This window comes from Panthera pardus, unplaced genomic scaffold (assembly GCF_024362965.1).
Source record: "Panthera pardus isolate Hobbes unplaced genomic scaffold, ASM2436296v1 HiC_scaffold_6, whole genome shotgun sequence".
Classification (NCBI taxonomy): domain Eukaryota; kingdom Metazoa; phylum Chordata; class Mammalia; order Carnivora; family Felidae; genus Panthera; species Panthera pardus.
Genome location: NW_026526991.1, coordinates 98,084,846 through 98,110,336, shown reverse-complemented (window position 1 = coordinate 98,110,336; position 25,491 = coordinate 98,084,846). Strand labels below are relative to the sequence as shown.

General features: G+C 40.4%; 1 protein-coding gene across 1 annotated transcript in view; it reads right to left on the bottom strand.

Annotated features, from left to right (window-relative positions):
* Positions 1-16,139, bottom strand: part of A2M (alpha-2-macroglobulin) — a 45,855-nt gene extending 29,716 nt beyond the window's left edge. The window contains exons 1-11 of the mRNA XM_019464560.2: positions 15,958-16,139; positions 13,220-13,403; positions 12,205-12,364; positions 11,984-12,036; positions 9,807-9,827; positions 9,121-9,289; positions 8,591-8,675; positions 6,891-7,011; positions 6,047-6,161; positions 5,512-5,621; positions 3,525-3,686 (exon numbers count right to left, since the gene is read on the bottom strand). Coding sequence (XP_019320105.2) covers positions 3,525-3,686; positions 5,512-5,621; positions 6,047-6,161; positions 6,891-7,011; positions 8,591-8,675; positions 9,121-9,289; positions 9,807-9,827; positions 11,984-12,036; positions 12,205-12,364; positions 13,220-13,403; positions 15,958-16,043 — 1,266 coding nt within the window. The 5' untranslated portion in view covers positions 16,044-16,139. The remainder of the gene's footprint in view (positions 1-3,524; positions 3,687-5,511; positions 5,622-6,046; positions 6,162-6,890; positions 7,012-8,590; positions 8,676-9,120; positions 9,290-9,806; positions 9,828-11,983; positions 12,037-12,204; positions 12,365-13,219; positions 13,404-15,957) is intronic.
* Between the last annotated feature and the right edge of the window lie 9,352 nt (positions 16,140-25,491).

The following is a 25,491-nucleotide window of genomic DNA, read 5'->3' as shown; positions in this document are numbered from 1 at the left end:
CACTCTCTCTCTCTCTCCCTCCCTCTAAAAATAAAACCACCCAAAAAACCTTAAATGCTAGTGATGTTAAAATGGGCTTTTACAGTAATAATATTCATATTCAAGTTAAAGGGGGCTTACTAAGTGCTTTAATATGTATTATCTTTTTCATAAGTACATATTTTTTCTATTTTCATTTCAAAATAACACATTAACTTTTAAAAAAGAAGTTAAACATCACATTTAATCCCCAAACCCTGATAACTAAAGGACATTACTTACAAAAAATTTTTTAATGTTTATTTATTTTTGAGAGTGAGAGAGACAGAGTATGAGTGGGGGAGGGGCAGAGAAAGAGGGGGACACAAAATCCAAAGCAGGCTCCAGGCTCTGAGCTGTCAGCACAGAGCCCGATGTGGGGCTCGAACTCATAAATGGTGAGATCATGACCTGAGCTGAAGTCAGACGCTTACCCGACAGAGCTACCCAGGTGCTCCTTTAAGGACATTACTTTTAAATTGAGATATTCCTAAAAGTAGCTTGAGGATTCTGTGTCTAATACTATAAACATGAATATATTACATACAGAATAATGTCTTCCTTTGCCTATTTAGGGGCCTAGTATTTGAAAAGCCATTTGGGCTGATTGCACTTTCTTTCATAAAAGAAAAAAACCTTTATTAAATTTTGTTTCTCATGGTTTTTTTTTTTTTTCCTTAAAGTCTCTAGGCTTACTTTTTATTTTTTTTTTAATTTTTTTTAACGTTTATTTATTTTTGAGACAGAGAGAGACAGAGCATGTACGGGGGAGGGTCAGAGAGAGGGAGACACAGAATCTGAAACAGGCTCCAGGCTCTGAGCTGTCAGCACAGAGCTCGATGCGGGGCTCGAACTCACAGACCGCGAGATCATGACCTGAGTAGAAGTCAGCCGCCCAACCAACTAAGCCACCCAGGCGCCCCTAGGCTTACTTTTTAAATTTCATAGTTGTTTCATTAACTTCACTGCTCAATGCAACAAGATCTACATTCTTCCTTGAATGTCAATCACCTTTCTGATTCTGACCTCTAGATCTACCTTTTCTTTAACACGTTAATGCAAAACTCACTTCTTTACCCCGGAGAACAGTAATGTAGCTCTGTGGATTCTGCAAAGTTCCCATGTGCTACGTGTACCTCAGCCGGCTTTCCATCAAAAGTTACAATAGTGTTTTCATTACCTCCCATTTCTCCATACTACTGGACTCTGGGTTCCTTGTGAATGGAAGTAAATCATAATCTGTGCAATGGCATTTTCTGTTATTTTCGCTATTTCTTCGTCTATAGAGCTTGACTGAATACAGCCTTTTCTTTTTTCTGTAATTTATATGTAACAAACATTTTCTCAAAACCCTCAGCCTCATGCTCTCTAGTCTCATTTTTCTGGCAGTCTCTGTCTTCATTTCAGGACGACTCAACTTAGGTTACCAGGTTTTTCCTCTTGTTTCTCCCCTCCCCCCCTTTTTTTTGTTTCAAGTTTTTATTTAAATTCTTATTAGTTTCAAAATGTATTATCTTATTTGATGGGGCACATGCACCCCAATATATTTAAATGCTATATATTTATAGCAGCATTATCAACACTAGCCAAATTATGGAAAGAGCCCAAATGTCCATCCACTGATGAATGGATAAAGAAGATGTGGTATATAAATACAATGGAATATTAGTCAGCCATCGAAAAGAATGAAATCTTGCCATTTGCAACAACATGGATGGAGTTCGAGTGTATTATGCCAAGTGAAATAAGTCAGATAGAGAAAGAAAAATACCATATGATTTCACTCATATGTGGAATTTAGGAAACAAAACAAATATATGGGAAGGAAAAGAAAAGAGAGAGGGAAACAAACCATAAGAGACTCTTAATGATAGAGAACAAACTGAGGGGTGATGGAGAGAGGTGGATGGGGGATGGGCTAAATGGGTGACGGACATTAGTTGTGATGAGCCTAGGGTGTTATACGGAAGTGATGAATCACTGAATTCTACTCCTGAAGCCAATACTGCACTGTATTGGCTAACTAGAATTTAAATACAAAGTTGAAAATAAAAAATAATTTAAAAAATGTATTATCTTATTTAATTCTCACAACAATCCCAGGAATTAGGTACTAATATTGTATCCACTTTACAGATAAGAAAATAAAATATAGAAGTTTTTCGTTATTTTCTCTTAATATAGAGTTAAGCCAGGATTTTAATATAATTTATCTGATTCTGGAACCTACTCTTTCCTTTTCTTTTCTTTTCTTTTCTTTTCTTTTCTTTTCTTTTCTTTTCTTTCCTTTCCTTTCCTTTCCTTTCCTTTCCTTTCCTTTCCTTTCTTTCCTTTTCTTTTCTTTTCTTTTCTTTTCTTTTCTTTTCTTTTCTTTTCTTTCCTCCTTTCCTTTCCTTTCCTTCCCTTTCCTTTTTTCCTTTCTTCTTTCTTTAAACACTTTCTTCTTAATGGTGGAAAAAACACATACCAAAAATGACCATCTTAGTTATTTGTAAGTGAACAGATTGCTGGTGTTAAGCAGTGTGCAATAGATCTCCAGAGTTTTTTCATCTTTGTAAAACTAAAGCCAATAAACAACAATTCCCCATTTCTCCTCTGCAGCCCCTGGCAACCACTATTCTACTTTCTGTTTCTATGACTTGACTATTTCAGGTACTAATGTAAGTGGAATCATACAGTTTGTGTGTGTGTGTGTGTTTGGTAACGGGCCATTTCACGTAGCATAATGTCTTCAGGGTTCATTCACATTGTAGCATGTGACAGATTTCCTTTCTTTTTTTTTTTTTTAATTTATTTTTTTTAAGGTTTATTTATTTTTGGGACAGAGAGAGACAGAGCATGAACGGGGGAGGGGCAGAGAGAGAGGGAGACACTGAATCTGAAACAGGCTCCAGGCTCTGAGCCGTCAGCACAGAGCCCGACGCGGGGCTCGAACTCACGGACCGCGAGATCATGACCTGAGCTGAAGTCGGACGCTTAACCGACTGAGCCACCCAGGCGCCCCAGATTTCCTTTCTTTTTAAACCTGATACCATTCCACTGTATGTATAGACTACCTTTTGTTTTTCCATTCATCTGTTGGTGGATATTTGAGTTGCTTCCCCTTCTTGGTTAATGTGAGTAGTGTTATTATCAACATGAGTGTGCAAATATCTCTTTGAGACTCTGCTTTCAATTATTTTGAATATACATCCAGAATGAGATTACTGGATCATACGGTAGTTCTATTTTTAAATTTTGGAGGAACTGCCATGCTGTTTTCCACAGTGGCCACACCATTTTGCATTCTCAACAGCGCACAAACGGAACCCACGCTTTTAACCACAACACTACACTGCCTCCCTTTTAATAGTGTTTTCAAAGTTGACCTGAAAAATTGACTTACAATTTCTTTTTTTTTTTCATTTCCATAGGACTAAACACCACTTGGAAATTTCACCACTTCTAGGTTGCAACCTTATTTTCAAGGCTATTTCATGTCATTGGTGACGTCTCTTCCAACTTACCCTGACAGTGAGAGAGGTGCCCATCACGCTGGTGGGGTCGATAGAGAACTGTACCAGGCCATGCTCATCAGTGGTCGCATTGGATTTATAGTTAGCTTCATTTGCTGTGATGAAGATGAGTTCATTTGGCATGGGGACACCTTTCCCATCCACTAGTTGCACCTGAAGATTAAAATCTGTGGATCAGTTATATGGTTAATACCCAGCAGTCACCAAACATTCATTCTATCACAAATATTTCTTGAGTACGTCCTGTATGTTGGATATGGTTCCGGGCATTGAGTCTATCGCAGTGAACAAAACAAAGCTCCGCCATCTAGATAGAGCTCACCGTCTAGTAAAAGAGATAGATGTTAAATAAATGCATAAATGATATATACGTGTTTAGTAGTCATCAGTCCTGAGACAAACAGTAAAGCAGTGTAAAGGGATGGGTAATCATGGAAATGAAGATAAGGATGACCTGAAAAGTGTATTCTCTGGATATTTTAGAAGTGCTGTGGGTTACACAGAACCCTTGGAGAGTCACAGAACACAAGAGTCAGATCGTAATGACAATTTTTAACCCCTTAGCCAAACTTAATTGAGCCCCAGGCACTTATTTGGTGGCTGACCGTTAGCTTTTCATGGATTAGTGTTCTGAAGTATAATAAATGCACAAGTTAGAAGTTGCTAATACATTATCCCGTGTACTTTTCTAGTTGCTTTCTATATATCTGCTTCCCAGTCTAGATTTTCCAACTTTTGGAAGGTAGGCAGATAGCAGGAGGCACTCCCCATGTGCAAAATGCAAAATTGAGGCGAATCATATAGTATTCAGTAAGGGCCAAAAGTGAAATTACTGCTAATGTGGAACTCAGTAGATGAGTAGTCCAGTTAAGATTTCAAAGAGGATGATTCTTTATCAGTAGAAGTCACTTTTGGTTGCAGGAAGCACTGTTCAAAGACTTGGGTCAACGTATGTAATTAATTCGTAAGATCTGAGTTCGCCAATGAAACATTGGCTGCGCGGGCAAAGTCAAGGTTAGATTCTCTCGAACTGATGAGAGAGTCTTATGACTGATGGGGTAGTTATTTGGTAGGAAGGAAATACAAAAATAGTACAATCTACTTCTGAGAAATTAAAAATAAATAGACTGTGCATTTTAGGAAGTGACTAGTTTCTGAAATTGTTTGCTGTCAGAACATAATCGAGACATTCTAAAACACACTTCACCACTTCTTAATGGGGTCTAGTCCCTCTGTCTTTTACAGTCTCCACACCTGAAACCTCAATAACATTTCCATTAAGAATATGATACACGGTAATTACTCATTGGTGGGCATACAACTGTCATCTCAGACTTTTGGAGTCAGAAAGACCCATTTGCACATATCTGTTTCCAATAGAAAAATAACAATACAAGGTTTTTCGTAGACACGTGAGAAAATTTATATTTTTAGAATCTGGAAATCTTACACAGCAGTATTTTACCCTTATGCGTACTGGTTTTTAGTACATTCTTGCGAGTGTAAAAGAAAGTAGTGTTAACTGTAATATCCATGGAGAAACACTAGGTACAGTAGAATCTTTTAGACTTCAAAATAACAATTAAAGCCACCTACCCACTCACTACCATATAAAGTTAGGATCATGTAAGTGATCAGAGGATCATGTAAGTGGCCACGGGGAATTTTGAGATTCTTGTGAGGAAATATAAAAACCTGACACTATCTACTGGTAGTGAAAACATGAAAAGATTGAGTGACATTGCACAGTGCTGTTCAAAAAGTGGGGGAAAACAACCCTTCTGATTTTGATGGTGCTTTAGAATGATTTTATAGATTTCATATACAAATTTATAGAGGGAAAGATTTATTTTTATGTGGTTTTATACCTTTGCTTATATTAATCAATAGATAATATTAAGCAGGTCCGGTTTTAGCAGGATATATGTTTATTAAATGACGCTACGTAATTTGATTTGTGAATTAGAAAATACTCCACCTGCCCAAAGAAGGGGATCCCTTGTCTAAAGTATGGGTCCACTTTCACAAATGAGAGTTTGGTTATGGTTCTTGTTATTTCACTGGATCCTTTTCCAGTTAATTCTACCTCTGGAAAAAAAAAGAAAGAAAATAAATTGCTTTTTGGAAGGATGATCCCCCCTGAACAACTTCTTCTTCTTCTTCTTCTTCTTCTTCTTCTTCTTCTTCTTCTTCTTTTGTAATGTTTTTAACTTAGTTTTGAGAGAAAGAGAGAGCACAAACAGGGGTGGGGCAGAGACAGAGGGAGACACAGAATCAGAAGCAGGCTCCAGGCTCTTTGAGCTGTCAGCACAGAGCCCACCTTGGTGCTCGAACTTGTGAACTGCGAGATCATGACCTGAGCCCCAGTCAGACGCTCAACCGACGGAGCCACCCAGGTGTCCCAATCCCCCCTGAACTTCTTATGTTACTACTTCCCTTCCAATTCATAATTTGGCAAAGGAAATAAATCAGTGTTCATTGCTTTTCCCCCCATACCCACATGGTACACAAACCTGTTCCTTCTTCTTGGATCTTGGCCTCCACTTCAAGCTTCATTTCATACCCTTGTCTCTTCATCTGGAAGATCTTGGTTTTTATTTGTTGAGAAAAGCAGCCCTGGCTGTTTAGCTAGGAGGGGATAAAGCAAAATATAGAAACGTAATACTGGACAGGTCAGTGGTCGGTTAATCTGGTGGGATTTTTTGAGGGGACAATGTAACCCAGGGGTTTTCTAATAACAAGAACACAATAAATATTCTCTAGGGATTAGTTATGATTACATTTCCTGATAGCATCTGGTTTATTACAGACATATATTTCTTAGTATCTGATATTCCCTAGAGTTAATGGGATAGGCATGCCTTAAAAATTTGTGGGTAATCTTACTGTAGCGAGGACCTAACTTTTCACCAAAGCCGGGCCCCCCTTCCATAGTACACAACTGTTGCAAGGAAGTGGCTGCCCATCTGAAGACTGTGTTTCCTACCTCCCTGGCACGTAGGTGGGGCCATGTGACAAGTTCTTGCTCACGGAAAGAAGGCAAAACCTATACCCTTCCCAGCCCAAATGCTTGACAGGTATAATGATTTTCCTTCTTCCTTCATACAAGTAGATGGCCAAGGCAGCTTTCCACTTCCACTATTCTGGGTGCTTGGTGAACCAAGCACACCCCCAGTAGCCAATTATAAGAAAGAAATAATTCTTATTGTGCTAAATCACTGACAAGTAAATTACTGTGGCTAACACAGCATTCTCTTGTAGAGTGTTCTCTTCCTGGGTTAGCACCATGTTGTAACTCACTGCTTATCAACAATGTCTCTGTTGTTAGTTCCTTAGGAGGAACAGTCTTCCACCTACCTGTTGACTGAATTTCTCACAGATGGCCTGCGACTCTCCACTATAGCAGTTAGAAGGGTTACTGTACTTTCTGCACATGCTCATAGTCAGATGTCCTTGGACAGGCTTCCCGTATGTGTATCTGTCATAGGAACATTGCCAAATGAATCAAAGCAGACATTGAACATCCCCATTTTCTACCTATTTATATTCCCCCTTTAGCTGAAGTATATTTCCTCTCTGTACTTCCCTCTAATCTCTGCAGGGCCTTCACAATGCTGAGAGCAAGTAAGTTAAGTAATGACCCTTCTTTTTAACAAATCTCTAGTGCGACATGCTGAGATTTACTAGTCTTCTTTGATCATGTCTTTTTTACCCCTTAATTTTTTATTTTTAATCCCATCTTTAAAAAGATACATCTCTTATTACCAAAGCTACCCCTGTTCTTAAGAGAGAGGGGAAAAAAACAATACCAACAAAATAAAGAAGAGAGAAAATGCCCTCAATTCTACCTAGGAATACAAACTATTAATATGATGGTGTCTCTTTCCATTATCCTCTTGTGATGTGTAGCCTTCTCTATGTATATGGAGTTTAACTTGTTTACTTTTTATGAAACTGGGGTTGTGCCATATAGATATGTCATTGATGGTTGATGTGTTTTCAAGGGCATTTGTTTGCTTCCCTATCTAAAACATCTTCTGAATCTTTACTTGCAAGAGTATTGGCTCACCAGTTACATAGGATCAGGAATTTGGTGGCGATTATTCTGAGACAGTGCTGGGGCAGGGACCCTGAGGAATTGTGGGTGCATTACGTGTGCGGTCGTTGGCAGGGCTGGTTTCTTCACTCTGTTTGCTCTTTCTGCTAGTGCTATCGATGGGCGACTGGGGATGGGAGCATTAGATTTTAGAAACATGAATTTTCAAGGTTGGAAAGGACCAAACTGAGATATCATGTCCAGTCTCATCAGGAAAAATGGCAGTGCTGAGAGGAATGTGACATGACTTGGGTAGACCGATGACTCAGCTGAGATCTTGGTAATATGCCTATCTCTACAAATTCTGAATCAAAGCTATTTTTCCACTATGTATGCAAGGTCATGTAAATGATCTGTTGATGACAGAATTTCCTCTACCTGGGAAATGGGAAAGTCAGTATCCTTCAACACTATCCCATTTGTGTGTGCGTGTGTGTACGTGTGTGTGTGCGCGTATAGCTTTGTCACTTTCAGAATCAGTCCTCATAGATAGGTTCTCTAGGAACAGTTGCTTGCCCCGTGATAGTTATGACGATGCTGGTAAGGACATGAAAGAACATAAGAAGGAAAGATAGAGAAGCAACAGGCGAGGAAGGTTCTAGAGATGGGATGATTCCATGTACTTAAAGTATTTGTCCTCCCACTGTTCTTAAAGAAATGAGTGAAAATATCCCAAATGGTGAGTCTCCTTTTTTTTTTTTTTAAAGTTTACTTATTTTGAGAGAGAGAGAGAGTACACACGAGCGAGGGAGGGGCTGAGAGAGAGAGAAACAGAGAGAGAATCCTCCCTGATGCCAGCACGGAGCTGGACGTGGGGCTCTAACTCAGGAAATGCGAGATTATGACCTGAGCTGAAATCAAGAGTCAGACACTTAACTGACTAGCCACCCAGGTTCCCCATGGTGAATCTCCTTTAAATAATTCTCTCAAACGATAAAAAAAATAATAACAATAAACTCACAGGCCACATACTGACACATTCACCTCTTCTTCCAAGATAGTGATTATCTTTGGCATTGTTACTTGCACTTCAAACTTGGGGAGCACTGTTCATCGGAGATAAAGGAAGTTAGTGATTGTTTTTCAACTTTTGGGGAGTTAGTATTCTCAGTTTCTCTGTAACAATTCCCTAACAGTGTTTTAGCGTCCTGAAAAGTTAGCTGTACTCTTCCCTCCAACCACCTTACCATCAAATGGATATTCTGATTGAAGGACTGTGACAGATCACTGTAATCCTAATGAATTATGGAAGCCTTCTCTTAAAGGTATTTTACATTTTTTTTGAGATTAAAAATTATTACAAAAAGTAACCAAGCTATACAAAGTCCTATTCACAGATTATTGATAGTCTTATTGGGGTTAGATATAACTGATTCTACTCGAAGCCCAACCTCACATGTAGGAAATGAAAGGACTCTAAATAACCTCAAATTCCAGGCCCTGGAAGTTTGGATATGAAGAAAATGCTCCGTGACTTTCCATTATCCATACCAAATTCCTCCACGGCGAAGGGGTGCTCCGTTCTTCCACCTGATTCCTTCTGTACCACCACCTTGTAAGAGCCCTGGATGGGCTCTGATGAGAGGGGAAAGGCCAGTTGCGTGAGGCCACTCGCTAACTTGAGTTTCTGCCATTGTGCGATACGATTTCCTTTCGGGTCCTATGGATACAGTAATTGTAACTTACAAAAGAGCCTAGAGCCTTAGAGACAATAACAGAAATCTATGGAGACCCCTATGTTATTCACAAAGACAACCAATGGGGTGGTGGTGAAGGGAGGGAAGGAAGATGACTTAAAACTATCTGGTGCTGTATGAACTCAGACATTTCTCCCTTTTTTTTTTTTTAATTTTTTTTAACGTTTATTTATTTTTGAGACAGAGAGAGACAGAGCATGAACGGGGGAGGGGCAGAGAGAGAGGGAGACACAGAATCGGAAGCAGGCTCCAGGCTCTGAGCCATCAGCCCAGAGCCCGAGGCGGGGCTCAAACTCACGGACCGCGAGATCGTGACCTGAGCTGAAGTTGGACGCTTAACCGACTGAGCCACCCAGGCACCCCCAGACATTTCTCCCTTAATGACAAGCTTCCGGTAGAATGTAACAGCCTCTCAAATATGAACATTTTCTCTAAATGTATTACTTTAATTCTGATTATGGAATGTTTCCTGTTGCTTACCTGAATGAATACAAGTGGAATCTGAAAGACAAAAGAGAAATAAAGTAATGTAGAATTATTTTCAAATATTCTTAATTGTGATTTATAAGCAAGACATCTTTATGCAGAATACCTCTATCTATAGTAAAACAGGAAAAAAATTCAGGTTAAGTTTTATAAAACTTTTAACTAATCTATTTTAAGCAATTAATAAATAATATTAAGAGCTTATTAAGCTATCAGCAAAATATAGGTATGTGCACAGCCTTTCATTAGCGATAGTATTTACTGACATTACTTCAATGCTTATAGCATCAAGTGAGGAATACTCACTCCTTTGTTATGAAATTTTACGGATTAAGAAATAAACACCAACAAAATTATAAGTAACCATACTCAGATCCAAATATTGAGATGGCCACAGAATTCTTAGTTCGAAGAATAAAGAAGAGGAATAGCTCCTCTGCTATAATAGTTAGTCATTTAAAAAAATGTGTATTTATTTTTGAGAGAGCACAAGTGGGGTGGGGCAGAGAAAAGGGAACAAAGGATCCAAAGCGGGTTGTGTGCTGATGACAATGAGCCTGATGCAGGGCTCCAACCCACCAACCATGAGATCATGACCTGAGCTGAAGTCGGACCTTAACCAACTCAGCCACCCAGGTGCCCCAAGATACATATTTTATATATTCTTAATATTTATATATTTATAATTTTATATTGATACTGATTTGATATTTAATATTTATGAATTTAAGATATATATCAATGATATATCAGTCATGTATCTGAAATATAAAGAATATATATGATAAACATATTATATACACACACACACTCACACACCTGATTTATATACCAGGTAGGGAAATGCCAAGAAGAAAAAACGGGGGACAGTAAGGCTGCTACAATGATGGATAAGGTGCTTATTTTAGACGGAGGTGTGAAAGTAGAAATTAGGAGACCAGCTTCAAGGTTACTGAAATGGTCTTTTTTAGAAGTGATATTGGCCATGGGGCACCTGGGTGGCTCAGTTGGTTGAGCTTCCAGCTTTGGCTCAGGTCATGATCTCATGGTTCATGAGTTTGAGCCCTGCCTTGGGCTCTCTGCTTGCTGTCACCACAGATCTTGCTCTGGATTCTCTGTCCCTTCTACTCTCTGCCTCTCCCCTGCTCGTTCTCTCTCTCTCTCTCTCAAAATAAATAAACTTGGGGCGCCTGGGTGGCTCAGTCGGTTGAGCGTCCGGCTTCGGCTCAGGTCACAGTCTCGCGGTCCGTGAGTTCGAGCCCCGCGTCGGGCTCTGTGCTGACTGCTCAGAGCCTGGAGCCTGTTTCACATGCTGTGTTTCCCTCTCTCTCTGATCCTCCCCCGTTCATGCTCTGTCTTTCTCTGTCTCAAAAATAAATCAACGTTAAAAAAAAAAAATAAACTTAAAAAAACAAAAGACGTGATATTGGCCAGGATGAGATTGTAGTAATTCAAGTGGTAAGAAATAGAAATAGTCTGGATATATTCCAAGCTAACATGGCTTTCAGATGTAGTGGATGCGAGTGTCAAAGAGAGGAAGCAGGGATTACGTGAGAATCTTTTGTTTAAGGCGTTAGAAGAAAAGAATTGCCTTTGAGACAAGAAGATGTGGTGGGGTGGTGGGTTTGGGAGAGAAAAACGAAGACTCTTTTGTTTGATGTCTGCATTAAAGTTGAAAGAGTTATTTCTTATCAATATCAAGTAGGGTTAGTTTCACTTGACCTTAGCCAAAAGGCTGAGAAGCGATCAAGTAGTGTTAGTTTCAAGGAACAAAGACTGATTACACTCTTCCTTTATAGAGGAGGTTTTTGGTAGGTATGTTTAGAAAAATTCTAACTCTTTGAGAGTTTGTTTGAATTTAAGCTGTTTGATGGTGTAGGTGGGTCTATTATGTAATATCTCTTTCTAATTTGCCTAATTGAGAACTTTATAAGGAATAAATTTAACTGTGTGACAGGTGACTAAGTACCAGTACCAAGATGGAAAGAATTAGGTACTCTCTTGAGCTGGGGTTCTGGTTTAAATGAGGACCTCTCACTGTTGTACTGCCAGAAATCACCACCAGTGATACCAGATTCTTCCTCTCCCTGGTCCTCCTCCAACACCAAAAAGAGGCTTCCAGATTGTTTATCCAGATAAGAATGATTCCATATAGACATTTGGAGACTCACCAACTCACTCAGGGGGTGAAAATTTCCATCCAATGAGACAACACGAAACTTCACTGAAACAGAAATATTTTCCATGAGTCCCAGAGACCTTAAGTCAGGCCTATGGGCCGGTGAGACAAACTTTTAAAGAACCAGGACTACAAGGCCTTTGACTGGGGAATATGCAGGGGAGGAAGATCTTTTCTTTTGGGAGTTGTTCTAACTGTAGGGCCTCTTCATACCTGTTTGCCCTGGTTTGTAGATGGCTTTGTCTGTCTGGACGAAGACCAGACTCTCTTCATTTTTAACCACGACTGTGGTCCGCTTCTTGAATTCTTGGGTTGGTCCTTTCACTTGGACAGTGAGGAACATGACCTCCTCATTGGATGGAGATCTTGGGACCTGAAACATAAGACAGACCCCAAGAACCCATTCAGTCTCCCAAGTTTCCCTCGCCACCCCGTGTTCCTCTCCTCCCTGGACATCTGGCCCCTTTGCTTCACTGCACCCCCCTGATTGTCAGTAGGGGAAGTTGCCATGGACAGGAATTACTTCTGTCATTTTACAAATGGGGAGACAGAACAGAAGATGGAGGAAAATATATCAGTAAAAGAGGTCATAAGTGAGACTCACATCTCCTTATAGATCAACAAATACAGTCCTGATTCAATTATATACTGAACTTTACCAAGCTGATGTTATGTGCTAAAAGGGCATGGTAGGAATATATTTTAAGGCTATGGGAAAGAAAACTACCATAGTTTATTGGCCGTAGGCTATAAGCATGTTACATGTGGGCAACTCTGAAGAGATTGGATATGTGCTTATGGAAATTTCTACAATTTTCACTCTTCAGTATGGGGTGATGTGTTCCTGTCAGGCCACCACTGGGGGTGTACGTCATGCATTGGTCTAGTGTGCCTTATTAATATTTTTTTCTATTTTCCATTTCACAGAAGTCACATTTTAAGAAGAAGTCACATTTTCCCTTTGTCTAGTGCGTACTGCTTTTTCCCCTCCTGGCTAACAGAAATTTTCTTTGGTCATTAAGTTGATTTTTAATATGCCTATAAATATTTGGCTCCCATGGCTGGAAATTCACACACACTGCTTCTTAATTCCTATGCATAGTTACTACATTTAGATTTCTTTCTGAAGTCTTTTCCAGGCTCTCAAAGTTTTATCTTGACTGAATTCTAGATGCCTATGACCCTAACCAGTAGAATCAAGTGTATTAAGTCAAATAGGCATACTCACAGTGAAGGAGACGCAGTGGAATAAATCCTTCTCCACCACCAGGTCAGTGAAGAGGCTCTGGTTTCCCCTGAGGGACTCCAAGGAAGCACTTACAGTCACTGTCTCATCCAGGTAGCTCAGAAGGATGCAACCCTTCTCAGGGGTCTCAGTATGGAGCAGGGAGGGGACCAGGGCCATGTACTGCCTGGGAATCGGGGAGTCCAGTTAGAGGAGAGTGTAGGAGGGGAATCACCCTGGTGTTATCGCCAGCACTATTTTCCATCACAATTATTGTTACTATCATTCGTTCTCTACCACAAGAAGACATATTGGTGAACATGAAATTGATCTCTGCTGTGGAACGGCACGTGCGAGACTTATTCCCTGTTCCATCACCAATGCCATTGCAGTGAACATTTGACCCGTGTGAGCAAATTTGCTGAGACACCTCACTTTCAGGAACACCGTATGCAAGCATCCAAATTCAAATCAGAAATAGGCTGATTACACTTATGGTGTCGTAAATCTATTTTACACTGGGACTGTTGTAAAAAGCAAGCAAGGTCTCAGGGGAGACATTACAAAAACCAATCAACGTGCAATACTTTCCCTGGATATATATATCCAACAACCCTGTGAAAATCGTATGGAAAATACTTGCTTCCACTTTGTAGATATGGAATCTGACGCTCAAAGAAAGTCATTAGTTTAAAGTCTCAGTTGTGGTGAGCAACTAATGTTATCTTCTTGTTACCTAACTCTGGCTCTTTGCATTTTCAATATTTGCCCTTCAGTTCTTGGCTAGACAGTGGTTCCGCCCACAAATGGCCTTCTAGTGATGGAATTTTGGGCCGAGATAACTCATGAGCAGAACAGACTTTGACAATACCCTCATACATAGTTTTATTGGCTGTGTAGTTTTCAAACATTTCTGCTCACAGAATTCCTAAAATAATTTTTAGACACTACACATTCCTTACATATTTTCAAGTAAACATGTATATTTTTGTCACAAGTTTAAATAATAGCAAAAGATACTATTTCCAATGACATTTTTAAAGTTAAAACTTACATCAGTCTTTTATAAGTTTTTGATGGGTTCTTAAATATTCTAGCAACAACATACCCAATATGACCTATTTAAAAAATATGTCAAAATGTCCTTTCTGTGATGATCAGAAATTTAACATCTTTCTTTTTTTTTTTCCTCCTTAAACTTGAATTACCATGCCACTGACTACACAGAAGTTTGTCCTAAGACTTTAATGCTTCAAAATATGTTCATGGATAACTCTGGCTTCTTTATTAACTATATATGTATATATATATATATATATATATATATATATATATATACATATGCTCATACATATAATACTATGGATGGGTGCTTAATTTAACTTTAACTCTTTTTTTTTATTTAAAAAAAATTTTTTTTAACATTTATTTATTTTTGAGACAGAGAGAGACAGAGCATGAACGGGGGAGGGGCAGAGAGAGAGGGAGACACAGAATCGGAAGCAGGCTCCAGGCTCTGAGCCATCAGCCCAGAGCCCGACGCCGGGCTTGAACTCACGGACTGTGAGATCGTGACGTGAGCCGAAGTCGGACGCTCAACCGACCGAGCCACCCAGGCGCCCCTTAACTTTAACTCTTTATGCGACCATAAAGTTGTAAATGCTAAGCATTTTCTTCTGGATTGAATTCTTTTTAGAAGTCTTATGAGAATACAACTGATCAAAACAATATGAATGTATTACAAGTCATGATTCACACATACTATAGCAAATAAAAATATTTTTGAAGCACATATTTAATGAGAACAATGAGCTGTTTTTGTGTTTCCACGAATGGCTATTCCTTAATAGCAAGAATTGAAAGAGGCCTAACATTAATTGTGTTGCTATTTTTAGTCTGTATAGACATGAGTGCCGTGAAAAACTGTTTACCTGAAAGTAAATAAAACACAGATAAAACAAGTATATCGTTGTTACCGGTTCTTGCAACTCCTTCTGCATTATATACCAACATTCACCAAGTATCTATTATCTATTATCTATTATCAAGTATCTATTATCAAGAATCGCTTCTAATCACCTGTCAGCTGGTATTTTGTTTGGATGCCCCTCAACTTTGTTGACACAAAGCATTCATCATCACATAATCTGCCAAAGAATTTTCTCCCTCATCGTTAGAATCCTTTGCTTTCTCCACACCAATATCAATATTTCAAATCGTTTTTATGATTTGGCATCCTACAGATTTTTATACCCCAGGACAGTGCTCCATGGTAGCATATGATTGAAGGAGAGGTTTGCCTTTCTTTCTTTCTTTCTTTCTTTCTTTCTTTCTTTCTTTCTTTCTTTCTTTCTTTCTTTTGTCTTTCTTTTATAAAGTGGAAGATGGACAATTAAGGAAGGGGAAGTAATAAAGGATAAATAGCACGGTCGAGAGCAAGCAATCTGAATGTGAGGATCTGGAAATCGATTCCTTTGAAAGGATCACTTCCCAAAGCCCCTTAGAAAGTCTTTGCATATGCCTAGCAAATTTAGAAATTCAGAGATTTGGAGAGTTGGAGAAGATTAGTTAAGAATAAGTAAAGAATGAATAAACCAGATTTATGAAATCTCATCATGGGAAGAGACTTTAGGGGTAAGAAGGTGACAGTTTCATGGGAAAGACAAATGAATCACACAAAGGAGAATCAGAGAGGATTCTCTTTTAGGGAAAGGATTCTTTATGTTCTATGTGAAACTCACAGTTTTCCAGGGACTGAGGCATCTGCAGGCAGGAAGATCAGAAGGAGGAGAATAAGATTTGGATGAAGCAGTTTGTTCTTCCCCATGCTGCAGGGAGAAGGGCCCCCAGGAGACCAGACCGTACTGCACCCCGCTCCCCTGCAACTGGTCTGGTCCCAGACATTCCTCAGGGCAACTAGGCTTTATGCTGCTCTCTGTGCAAACAGGAAGTTCCACCCACACATGGTGTCTAAACAAAGTAGAGGTCTCTGAACTTCTGTGAAAGGGTCATTGCTCTCAGGGGCCCAATTACAGTCAAGGTTAATTCCTTGTGGGCTAAAGAGAATTCCTGGAGGGATAAAATCCACATTCCCCTTCATGCTCGCTTTCTCTGCCTTTTACTGTAAAGCAGCTAATCGGGTTTGCAACCCCTTCTCTCTCTTACTTCTTCGTTCCATTTCCCCACAGATCCTTTTGTGGCTTTCCTCACGTCTCTTGCCTGAATAGTTGGCAAGGGAAGCTACAATTTAAGCAACACTGGACAGGCTCAAAATAGCTATTTCACTTCAGGTCAGCGTGCCTGCAAGTCCTCCATTAGATATGCCTGCTCACATGTTGAAGCAGTTTCAGCATTCAGTAGTTCTCTCTGGAAATGATATTGGATTGAGCTAATAGGTGTTTGACCTTAGGGATATTACTGGATGGCGGATGTGGAGCCAGATCCTGGGGGAATGAAAATAGAAAATATTTTCCTGTATTGAGATAGTGAGAAGCTGAAAAGAGAAATGGCAGGACCTCAAGAACAAAGCTTTGACCTACAGTGCAAAAATCACAACAGTCTTTATCATTTACTGTACACACATGTTCTAAATATACTACTCTTCAACAGTCTTTAATCATATAAACTATTTCATCCATCCATCCATCCATCCGTCCATCCATCCATCATGTATTCAACTATCTATCTATTCAAACTATCCATCCATCCATTCATCCACCCATCCATCCATCCATTCAACTATCTGGTTGTTTTATAAGTATTTATTGAGCCGAGTAGGGCTCAGTATCATGCAAATTATGGAGATGGAATGGTCAAATATGTAGAAACAGGTATGCACTAAAAAGTCTTATGTTCTGTGGGTGTGAAAGCAGACAAATAAACAAGCAATAAAAATACTGTAGCCAAACATTATTATTATTATTTTTTGGCCCCTATAACATGAATATTTATTTGCTTGATTCTGTCCAAAAGATTCCTTAACGTATCCTCCTTTTAAAAATTCTTTGCTTTCTTTGCTCTTCAGCTTGGGTGCTTTCTATTATCCTGTCTTCCAGATCACTGCTGTGTTTTTTTTTGTTGTTGTTGTTGTTGTTTTGTTTTTGCATCTCCTAATCTACTCTTCCGCTAGCATATTTTTATGTCGGTTATTGTCTTCTTTAACTGTGATTGTTTTTTCCTTAATATTTTCTGCCTTCTTATTTGGAAATAGCAGCAAACGGAGTCATTCATGGAGCATTGCCAGAGTCACCTTTTTGAACACGTTCGTATATACAGCGTGTAACATGTAGTGCAAAGCGTTAATTAAATATAGCGTTTTACTGAAATTGACGGTGTGGCTTCATTCACTCAGATACCACTGTTCCCAACGATTTTTGTGCCTGTTTCTTCCAGGAGTGTGTACCACACTGCACACACTGGTGAACAACGTGTTCACCGACATAGTGCTCCAATGATTCTTTCGAGCATCTCGCACTGTTAGAAATGTCTTTTGTACGTGCGTTTTAATGCAATGTTCTTTATGTATCTATTTGAATACAGTTGACACACACTGTTACAATTGTCTCAGGCATACCACACAGTGACAAGTTTATACATTCCACATTGTGCAATGTCCACTACAAGTGCAGCAACTATCTGTCCCTATATGTTGCTATACAGATATATTGACTATCTTCCTCTGCTGTGCCTTTTATCCCTGTGACTTATTCACCCCATAACTGGAAGCCTGTGTCTCCCACTCCCCTTCACCCATTTGCCTACCAACCAGTGGGTGAGGGGAATATAGTTTATTCTCTGTATTTATAGGTCCAATTCTTCTTTTTGCTTTTTATTCATTTTTTTTTAAGTTTCCACTTATGAGTGAGATCATATGGTATTTGTCTTTCTCACTCTGACTTATTTCACTTAGCATAATACCCTCAAGGTCCATTCGTGCTGTCTCAAATGGCACGATCTCATCCTTTTAGTGGCCAAACATTCTTATCGAAGTTCAGGATGCTCTGGGAATGCAGAAGAGGGACACATAATCCAGTCTTGGGCTTTGGAAAAGAATTCTAATGGGAAAGCAAAATTTTAATGAAGCTCTGAAATATGAGTAGTGTTTAGCCAGAGGGAAGAAGGCGATTAAAAAAAATGCGTTCTAAGCACATAAGGAATGATGTATACAAAGGCTCAGGAGGTAAGAATAATCATGACACATTTAGTGAGATGGAAAGCACTTGGTACAGAGAAGAGGCCCATGCATTCCAAAAAGTGAAGCAAGCTGGCTTCAAATAAAAAAGGAGCTTGTTGGCACTATTAAGGTGTTTAGGGGAGTGATCAGGTGTGAAGTGACTTCTCCAGATTTGTTTCTCAGAAAGGTCACTTTGAAGGACTGACTGGAAGGAGACAACCCAGGAGGCAGAGAGGCCATTTGGGAACTGATACAATTATCTAGGTGACAGATGATGGTATTTTGAACTAGGGCATTCATGATGAGATTAGAAAATGACTGATAGATTTATATCACATTTAAGAGGTAACGTTACAGCACACAGTGAATACATGAATGTGATAAAGGAGAATATGCCTTTCAGTTTTCCTCGTAGGTCACTGAGTGGATTGTGTTGCCTTTAACTGATTGAATGCCTTTAGCTGAGGATGCACTGAGTGGGGACACAAAGAAGACAGGAGGGCTAAGGGCTGGGAAGAGAAAGAGTCTAGTTTTAGAAAGTACTTGTGGAATATTCAAGTATTAATATTCAGAGGGAGTTTAACATTTGCATCTAGGGTTTAGAGCAGTATGGTTTCATAGACATATAGACTGTGAGCCTCCTATGTAATTTTGCATTTTCTAGTAGCCACGTTAAGATACAAAAATCAGCAGATTGAATTAATTTTGGTAATATATATTTTACTTAACTCATAATATCCAAAGTACTATCATTTCAACATTTTTTTTTTAACGTTTATTTATTTTTGAGACAGGGAGAGACAGAGCATGAACGGGGGAGGGTCAGAGAGAGAGGGAGACACAGAATCTGAAACAGGCTCCAGGCTCTGAGCTGTCAGCACAGAGCCTGACGTGGGGCTCGAACTCAGACTGCGAGATCATGACCTGAGCCGAAGTTGGATGCTTAACCGACTGAGCCACCCAGGAGCCCCTATCATTTCAACATTTAATCAATATAAATATCGCTAAAGATGCTTCATGTTCTTTTTCTGGTAACAAGTCTTTGAAATCTGGTATGGGATCCTACACTAACAACACATAACACTTCAGGCTAATCACATTTTGAGTGCTCAATAGCCCATGTGGCTACTGGGTACCATATTTGACACAGTAGGCTTAGAACCATGTTTTTCAAAGTATGGGTCCTCATCTACAGTGGTCATAATATGATGGGCGAATTATGAGCAAGTTTTAAAACAATGAAACAGAATATAATAAAATAGGAAATAGAGGTAGTGAAAAGACTAAGTGAAAATAATAACTTCAGAAACATCTGTTGCACGTGCAGCAGAAACGGTTGGTTGTATTTTATTACCCCTTCTCCAATTCTATTTTTAATAACACAACTGGGTTTTAGCTGAGGACAAACTGCCTAGCTAAAAACTTCCATTTCTCACCTCCTCTCTCGCAGCTGAGTGTGGCATGTGACTAAGTTCTGGCGATTGGGGCGTTGGGGAACATGATGTGTGTGGCTTTTTACGACTTCAGAAGTAAGGGTTGGGTTCTGTGCTCCCCCTTTGTTCCTTACCACAGGCTGGAATGTGGACACAATGACTATGCTCAGAACTTCTATTGTCGACCGTAAGACGGAAACCATGTGTCAAAGAAGGCAGAGCACGAAACATTCCTGAATCATCCAAAGGCCACTCTAGCCTAGACTTTCGTGTTACCGAAAAATGCTTTCCCTTATTTAAGTCACTGCATTTTGAGATCTCTTTGCTAGAGCGGCAAAAGATGTATCCTAACTAGATCATTTTTTCAGTCACTATCTCTGTCTTGATCGATCCTCTCTGTTCTTAACTGTTGGGTGTCCTTTCATTGTGAGAATGTGATGAGCGTTCCATTGTGAACTGCCCGGTGAAAATGGACAACATTGGTTACTGTCGGTTAAAGTCGAAATCAGAACAATGCCAGCTTACTGAGATCTGGCCTACTTATACAGATTATAGATTTAGCAGCAAATGGGGAAAGCTGATGCCATGGAAAGGGATAATACCCAGGTAGGATATGCTGAAGAAGAGAGTCCGGGACAGAGCCCCATGGGACACCAGTGTCTAGGTGATGGGCAGGGGCCCCCAATGGGACAAGAAGGGCTAAGACGGAGAGAGAAACACAGGAGAGTGTGGGATCTCTGAGGACAATTTTGTAATGAGCAGGCTTCACGCCCAGCACGGAGCTCAACTTGGGGCTTGAACTCACGACCCTGAGATCAAGACTTGAACTGAGACCAAGAGTCAGATGCTCGACCAACTGAGGCACCCAGGCAGCCCACTGAGGACAGTTATAAGAAGAGAATAACCAAGAGAAGACTTTTATGAGTTTGAGTTATTGGGGCCTGATGCCAAGCCATCTGTGAATAGCATACAGAATTAGAAAAAAAAATAATTTCAAAAGTTTGCATGGTTTTATCGTGTGTCGATTCAAAATATAACAGAAGTTAAGTTCCTAAAATAATTTTTTTTTTTTTTTAGCATTTAATCATTTTTGAAAGACAGAGAGAGACAGAACAGGAGCAGGGGAGGGGCAGAGAGAGAGGGAGACATAAGATCCAAAGCAGGCTCCAGGCTCCGAGCTGTCAGCCCAGAGCCCGATATGGGGTTTGAACTCACAAGACCAAGAGATCATGACCTGAGCTGAAGTCAGACGCTTAACCGACTTGAGCCACCCAGGCGCCCCAAAACTTGTTATTTTTAAGAAGCTAGAAACAACTGGGACACCTGGGTCACTCAGTTGGTTAAACATCCTACTCTTGACTTTGGTTCAGGTTATGATCTCGCAGTTGGTGAGACTGGGCCCGAATCGGGGGCTCTGCTCTGAGAGTGCGGAGCCTGCTTGGGATGCTCTCTCTCTCCCTCTCTCTCTCTCTCTGCCTCTCCCTACGCATGCTCTCTCTCTCAAAATAAACAAACTCAAAGAAAGGCAACTAATAGACCACATGATCGTTTTTTCTCCATCTGGGGACAAGGAGGACACCGGGACCCAGCAGTTTCAGAGTCTGGGTTGGTGGGAAGCCTGATGGGAGCTTGTGGAGTGAGAGAAAACAAGGGGCCAGCGTCACTGAGTTTGTCTGAAGGGAAGGGCATGAGAGGGAAGTCGTGGGCAGACAGGTGGGGCGGGAGGGAGTTTCTCTGACGAGCCAAGAGCCTTGTACAAGCTTATGTGAAATGTTGCCTCTCTACACGCTGAGTGGGAGAGTCAAACGAAAGGGGAGAGGTTGGATATTGCGGGGTGAGGAGTGCTAACCCCCGGGGAGGCGGCTGAGGATGCATGAGATAGACGTAAGCGAGTGATGGAGGAATTATCCTGGGGAGAAATGGAGCCACTTTACTACACTCCCAGATAAAGAGGCACGTTTTCTCTACAATGCTCCCTCCCCCCAAGACGGAGCTTTCTTTCCTTTAAAAAAAAATTTTTTTTTAACGTTTATTTATTTTTGAGACAGAGAGAGGCAGAGCATGAACAGGGGAGGGGCAGAGAGAGAGGGAGACACAGAATCCGAAACAGGCTCCAGGCTCTGAGCCATCAGCACAGCGCCCGACACGGGGCTCGAACTCACGGACCGCGAGCTCACAACCTGAGCCGAAGTCGGTCACTTTCTTTCCTTAGGGAGAAGAAAGACGGGCGGGAGGGGAAAGAGTTACTGGATCCGTGGTCAGGACCCTGCGTCCTAGTTCTGACCCGGTTAGGCCGTCCTGGGAAACTCGCTGGACTCCCTGAGTCTCAACTTTCTCGCGGGTAAATACGGGGACGGTGATATGGGTGCTGTCCGCTTCGTGGGGGTAGTTTTGCCCACGACGCAAGGTGGAACCCAGTTTTTTTTCTAACCTGTAAACCTTAGTGGATCTTAATGATTGAAGAAGGGCTCTGGGCTTTGGTGTAGAAGAGCATCCAAATACCGCAAGTTCGGGTACCTTGGGAACAAGTCCTTGACAGAAAAGAGAGCAAATGCTATACATTTTCGAAAGAGTTAGCAAATATTTACTGCTAAAAAGCTGGGGTAAAGGGATAAGCTAGGCAAGAAAGTAAAGGAAAGAAGAAAGGGGGTTCACAGAAAAGAAAGGAAGGGAGCAAAATGCAGGAAAACTCATTCTGGTAAGAACAAGGGAGGATTGGGCCCCTGGGTGGCTCCGTGGGTTGAGTGTCCTACTCTTGATTTCGCCTCAGGGCTTGATCTCAGGGTTCGTGAGTTCGAGCCCCGCTTCAAGCTCTGTGCTGACGGGGGGGGGGGGGGGGGGGGGGGGGGGCGCGCTGGGGGGGAGGGGGGAGGGGCTGCTTGGGATTTTCTGTCTGTCTCTTTCTGGCCCTCCCCTGCTTGTTCTCTCACTCTCTCTCTCTCAAAAATAAACAAATACTAAAAAAAAAAAAAAAAAAAAGAACAATATACACAATGGAGTACTACAGGGCAATGAGAAAGAACGAAATATGGCCCTTTGTAGCAACATGGATGGAACCGGAGAGTGTGATGCTAAGTGAAATAAGCCATACAGAGAAAGACAGATACCATATGGTTTCACTCTTAAGTGGATCCTGAGAAACTTAACAGAAACCCATGGGGGAGGGGAAGGAAAAAAAAAAGAGGTTAGAGTGGAAGAGAGCCAAAGCATAAGAGACTGTTAAAAACTGAGAACAAACTGAGGGTTGATGGGGGGTGGGAGGGAGGGGAGGGTGGGTGATGGGTATTGAGGAGGGCACCTTTTGGGATGAGCACTGGGTGTTGTATGGAAACCAATTTGACAATAAATTTCATATATTGAAAAAAAAAAAGAACAAAGGAGGATTACTTGGGAATTGAGAAGAGCTAGGATTAGAGGTACAGTATATGACCCTTAACAGAAATAAATAGAAAAGAAATGTCTCCATTGTATTCGTACAGTGCTTGCCAGGGACTGAATGTATCTTCTCCAACGGTAACAATTGTTACACTTCTTTTATTTTGCCTCAGTGAAGAGAACATTTAGAGTAGTGTAGTTTCTGAGAGCAAAATGCAGGACATTTCAGCTGGTTACTTGTTAACTACCATCAAAGTCAGAAAGCTTAATTAATGACATACTATGTTCACTCTATCAGAGTGTGCATTTGCTTTATCTTTGTACCAGTATCTTGAAGAAAACTTGAAGTTATGATAATATGTATCTACAGAGAGGTTCTCAAAGATCAGTGTTTCTTATTTGTGCTATCACATTAACCTTGTCTAATTTGTTTTTTAGTTTTTTTTTGTTTTTTTTTTTTTTTGAGAGAGAGACGGAGTATGAGCAGGGGAGGGGCAGAGAGAGAGGGAGACAGAATCTGAAGGAAGTTCCAGGCTCTGAGCTGTCAGAGCAGAGCCCAACGTGGGGCTTGAACTCATGGACTGCGAGATCATGACCTGAGCGGAAGTCGGAAGCCCAGCAGACTGAGCCACCCAGGCGCCCCAACCTTTTCTAATTTTTTTTCAAGTATGATAGATTTTATTTTATTGTTTGTTTTTTGTTTTTTTTTAACTTGTCTTATTTATTTTTTTTAATTTACATCCAAATTGGTTAGCCTATAGAACCTTTTCTTTTTTTTAATGTTTATTTATTTATTTATTTATTTATTTATTTTTCAATATATGAAGTTTATTGTCAAATTGGTTTCCATACAACACCCAGTGCTCATCCCAAAAGGTGCCCTCCTCAATACCCATCACCCACCCTCCCCTCCCTCCCACCCCCCATCAACCCTCAGTTTGTTCTCAGTTTTTAACAGTCTCTTATGCTTTGGCTCTCTCCCACTCTAACCTCTTTTTTTTTTTCCTTCCCCTCCCCCATGGGTTTCTGTTAAGTTTCTCAGGATCCACATAAGAGTGAAACCATATGGTATCTGTCTTTCTCTGTATGGCTTATTTCACTTAGCATCACACTCTCCGGTTCTATCCATGTTGCTACAAAGGGCCATGTTTCATTCTTTCTCATTGCCACGTAGTACTCTATTGTGTATAGAACCTTTTCTAATTTTTGATGAGAAAAATATTTGAATGTACAAAGATAAAAAGCATAACAAACCCAAACAATATGCTTGCCATAGCTTCTCAAAATTATCAGAAAGTTTAGTGTTTTATCTTTGACTTTATTTTTTATTAAAAAATTTTTTAATGTTTATTTTTGAGAGAGAGACAGAGTGCAAGCAGGGGAGGGGCAGAAGGAGAGGAAGACACAGAATCTGAAGCAGACTCCAGGCTCTGAGCTGTCAGCACAGAGCCCGATGTGGGGCTTGAACTCACAAACCGTGAGACCATGACTTGAGCCGAAGTCAGTCGCTCAACTGACTGAGCCACCCAGGAGCCCCAAAAGGGTACATTATTTTAAGTCTATGATTACTAGTGATGTACTTCATCATTGACACTTGTATGAAGACTGTTGCTTGTATATTAACTTTGTGTAGGAGTTTTATTTTCTGATTAGGAAGTCCTTTTGCACCCCAAGTTGTAAAAATATTCTGCTATATTGTTGTCCTAATTTAGGTGTTTGTATTTTCTATTTTTATCTTTTGCTGTATGCAGTTTAGTGTTGAATAACGAAGCAAGGTAGGAGATAATGCTGCAGGATGAATTTTCCTTTGGTGAATGAAAAAATGTGTGTATGTATGCATCCGTGTATGTGTGTGTGTGTGTGTGTGTGTGAGTGTGCATCCTGAAACACACAGGATTATTTCATCGCTTTGCCATATGAATCCACTTTGTTCTCCGTGGCTCTCATGTTCACCGTGGAGCTTTTTCGTGGCAGAACCTTCATTTTAGAGAGTTATAGTTGGTCTGGGAGAAAACCTTGGAATCAGATTTTAAGAATAGGAAAACATGAAATTGATTATCGAGCTTTATTTAATTACTTAGATGTTAATGACAATACTTGTGTTCTTTTTTTTAATGTTAATTTATTTATTTTTGAGACCGGGAAAGTGTGAGCAGGGGAGAGGCAGAAAGAGAATCCCAAGCGGGCTCCCCACGGTTAGCACAGAGCCTCATGTGGGGCTTGAACTCATGAGTTGTGAGATCATTGAGCTGAGCTAAAACCAACAAACACTTAATCGACTGAGCCACCCGAGC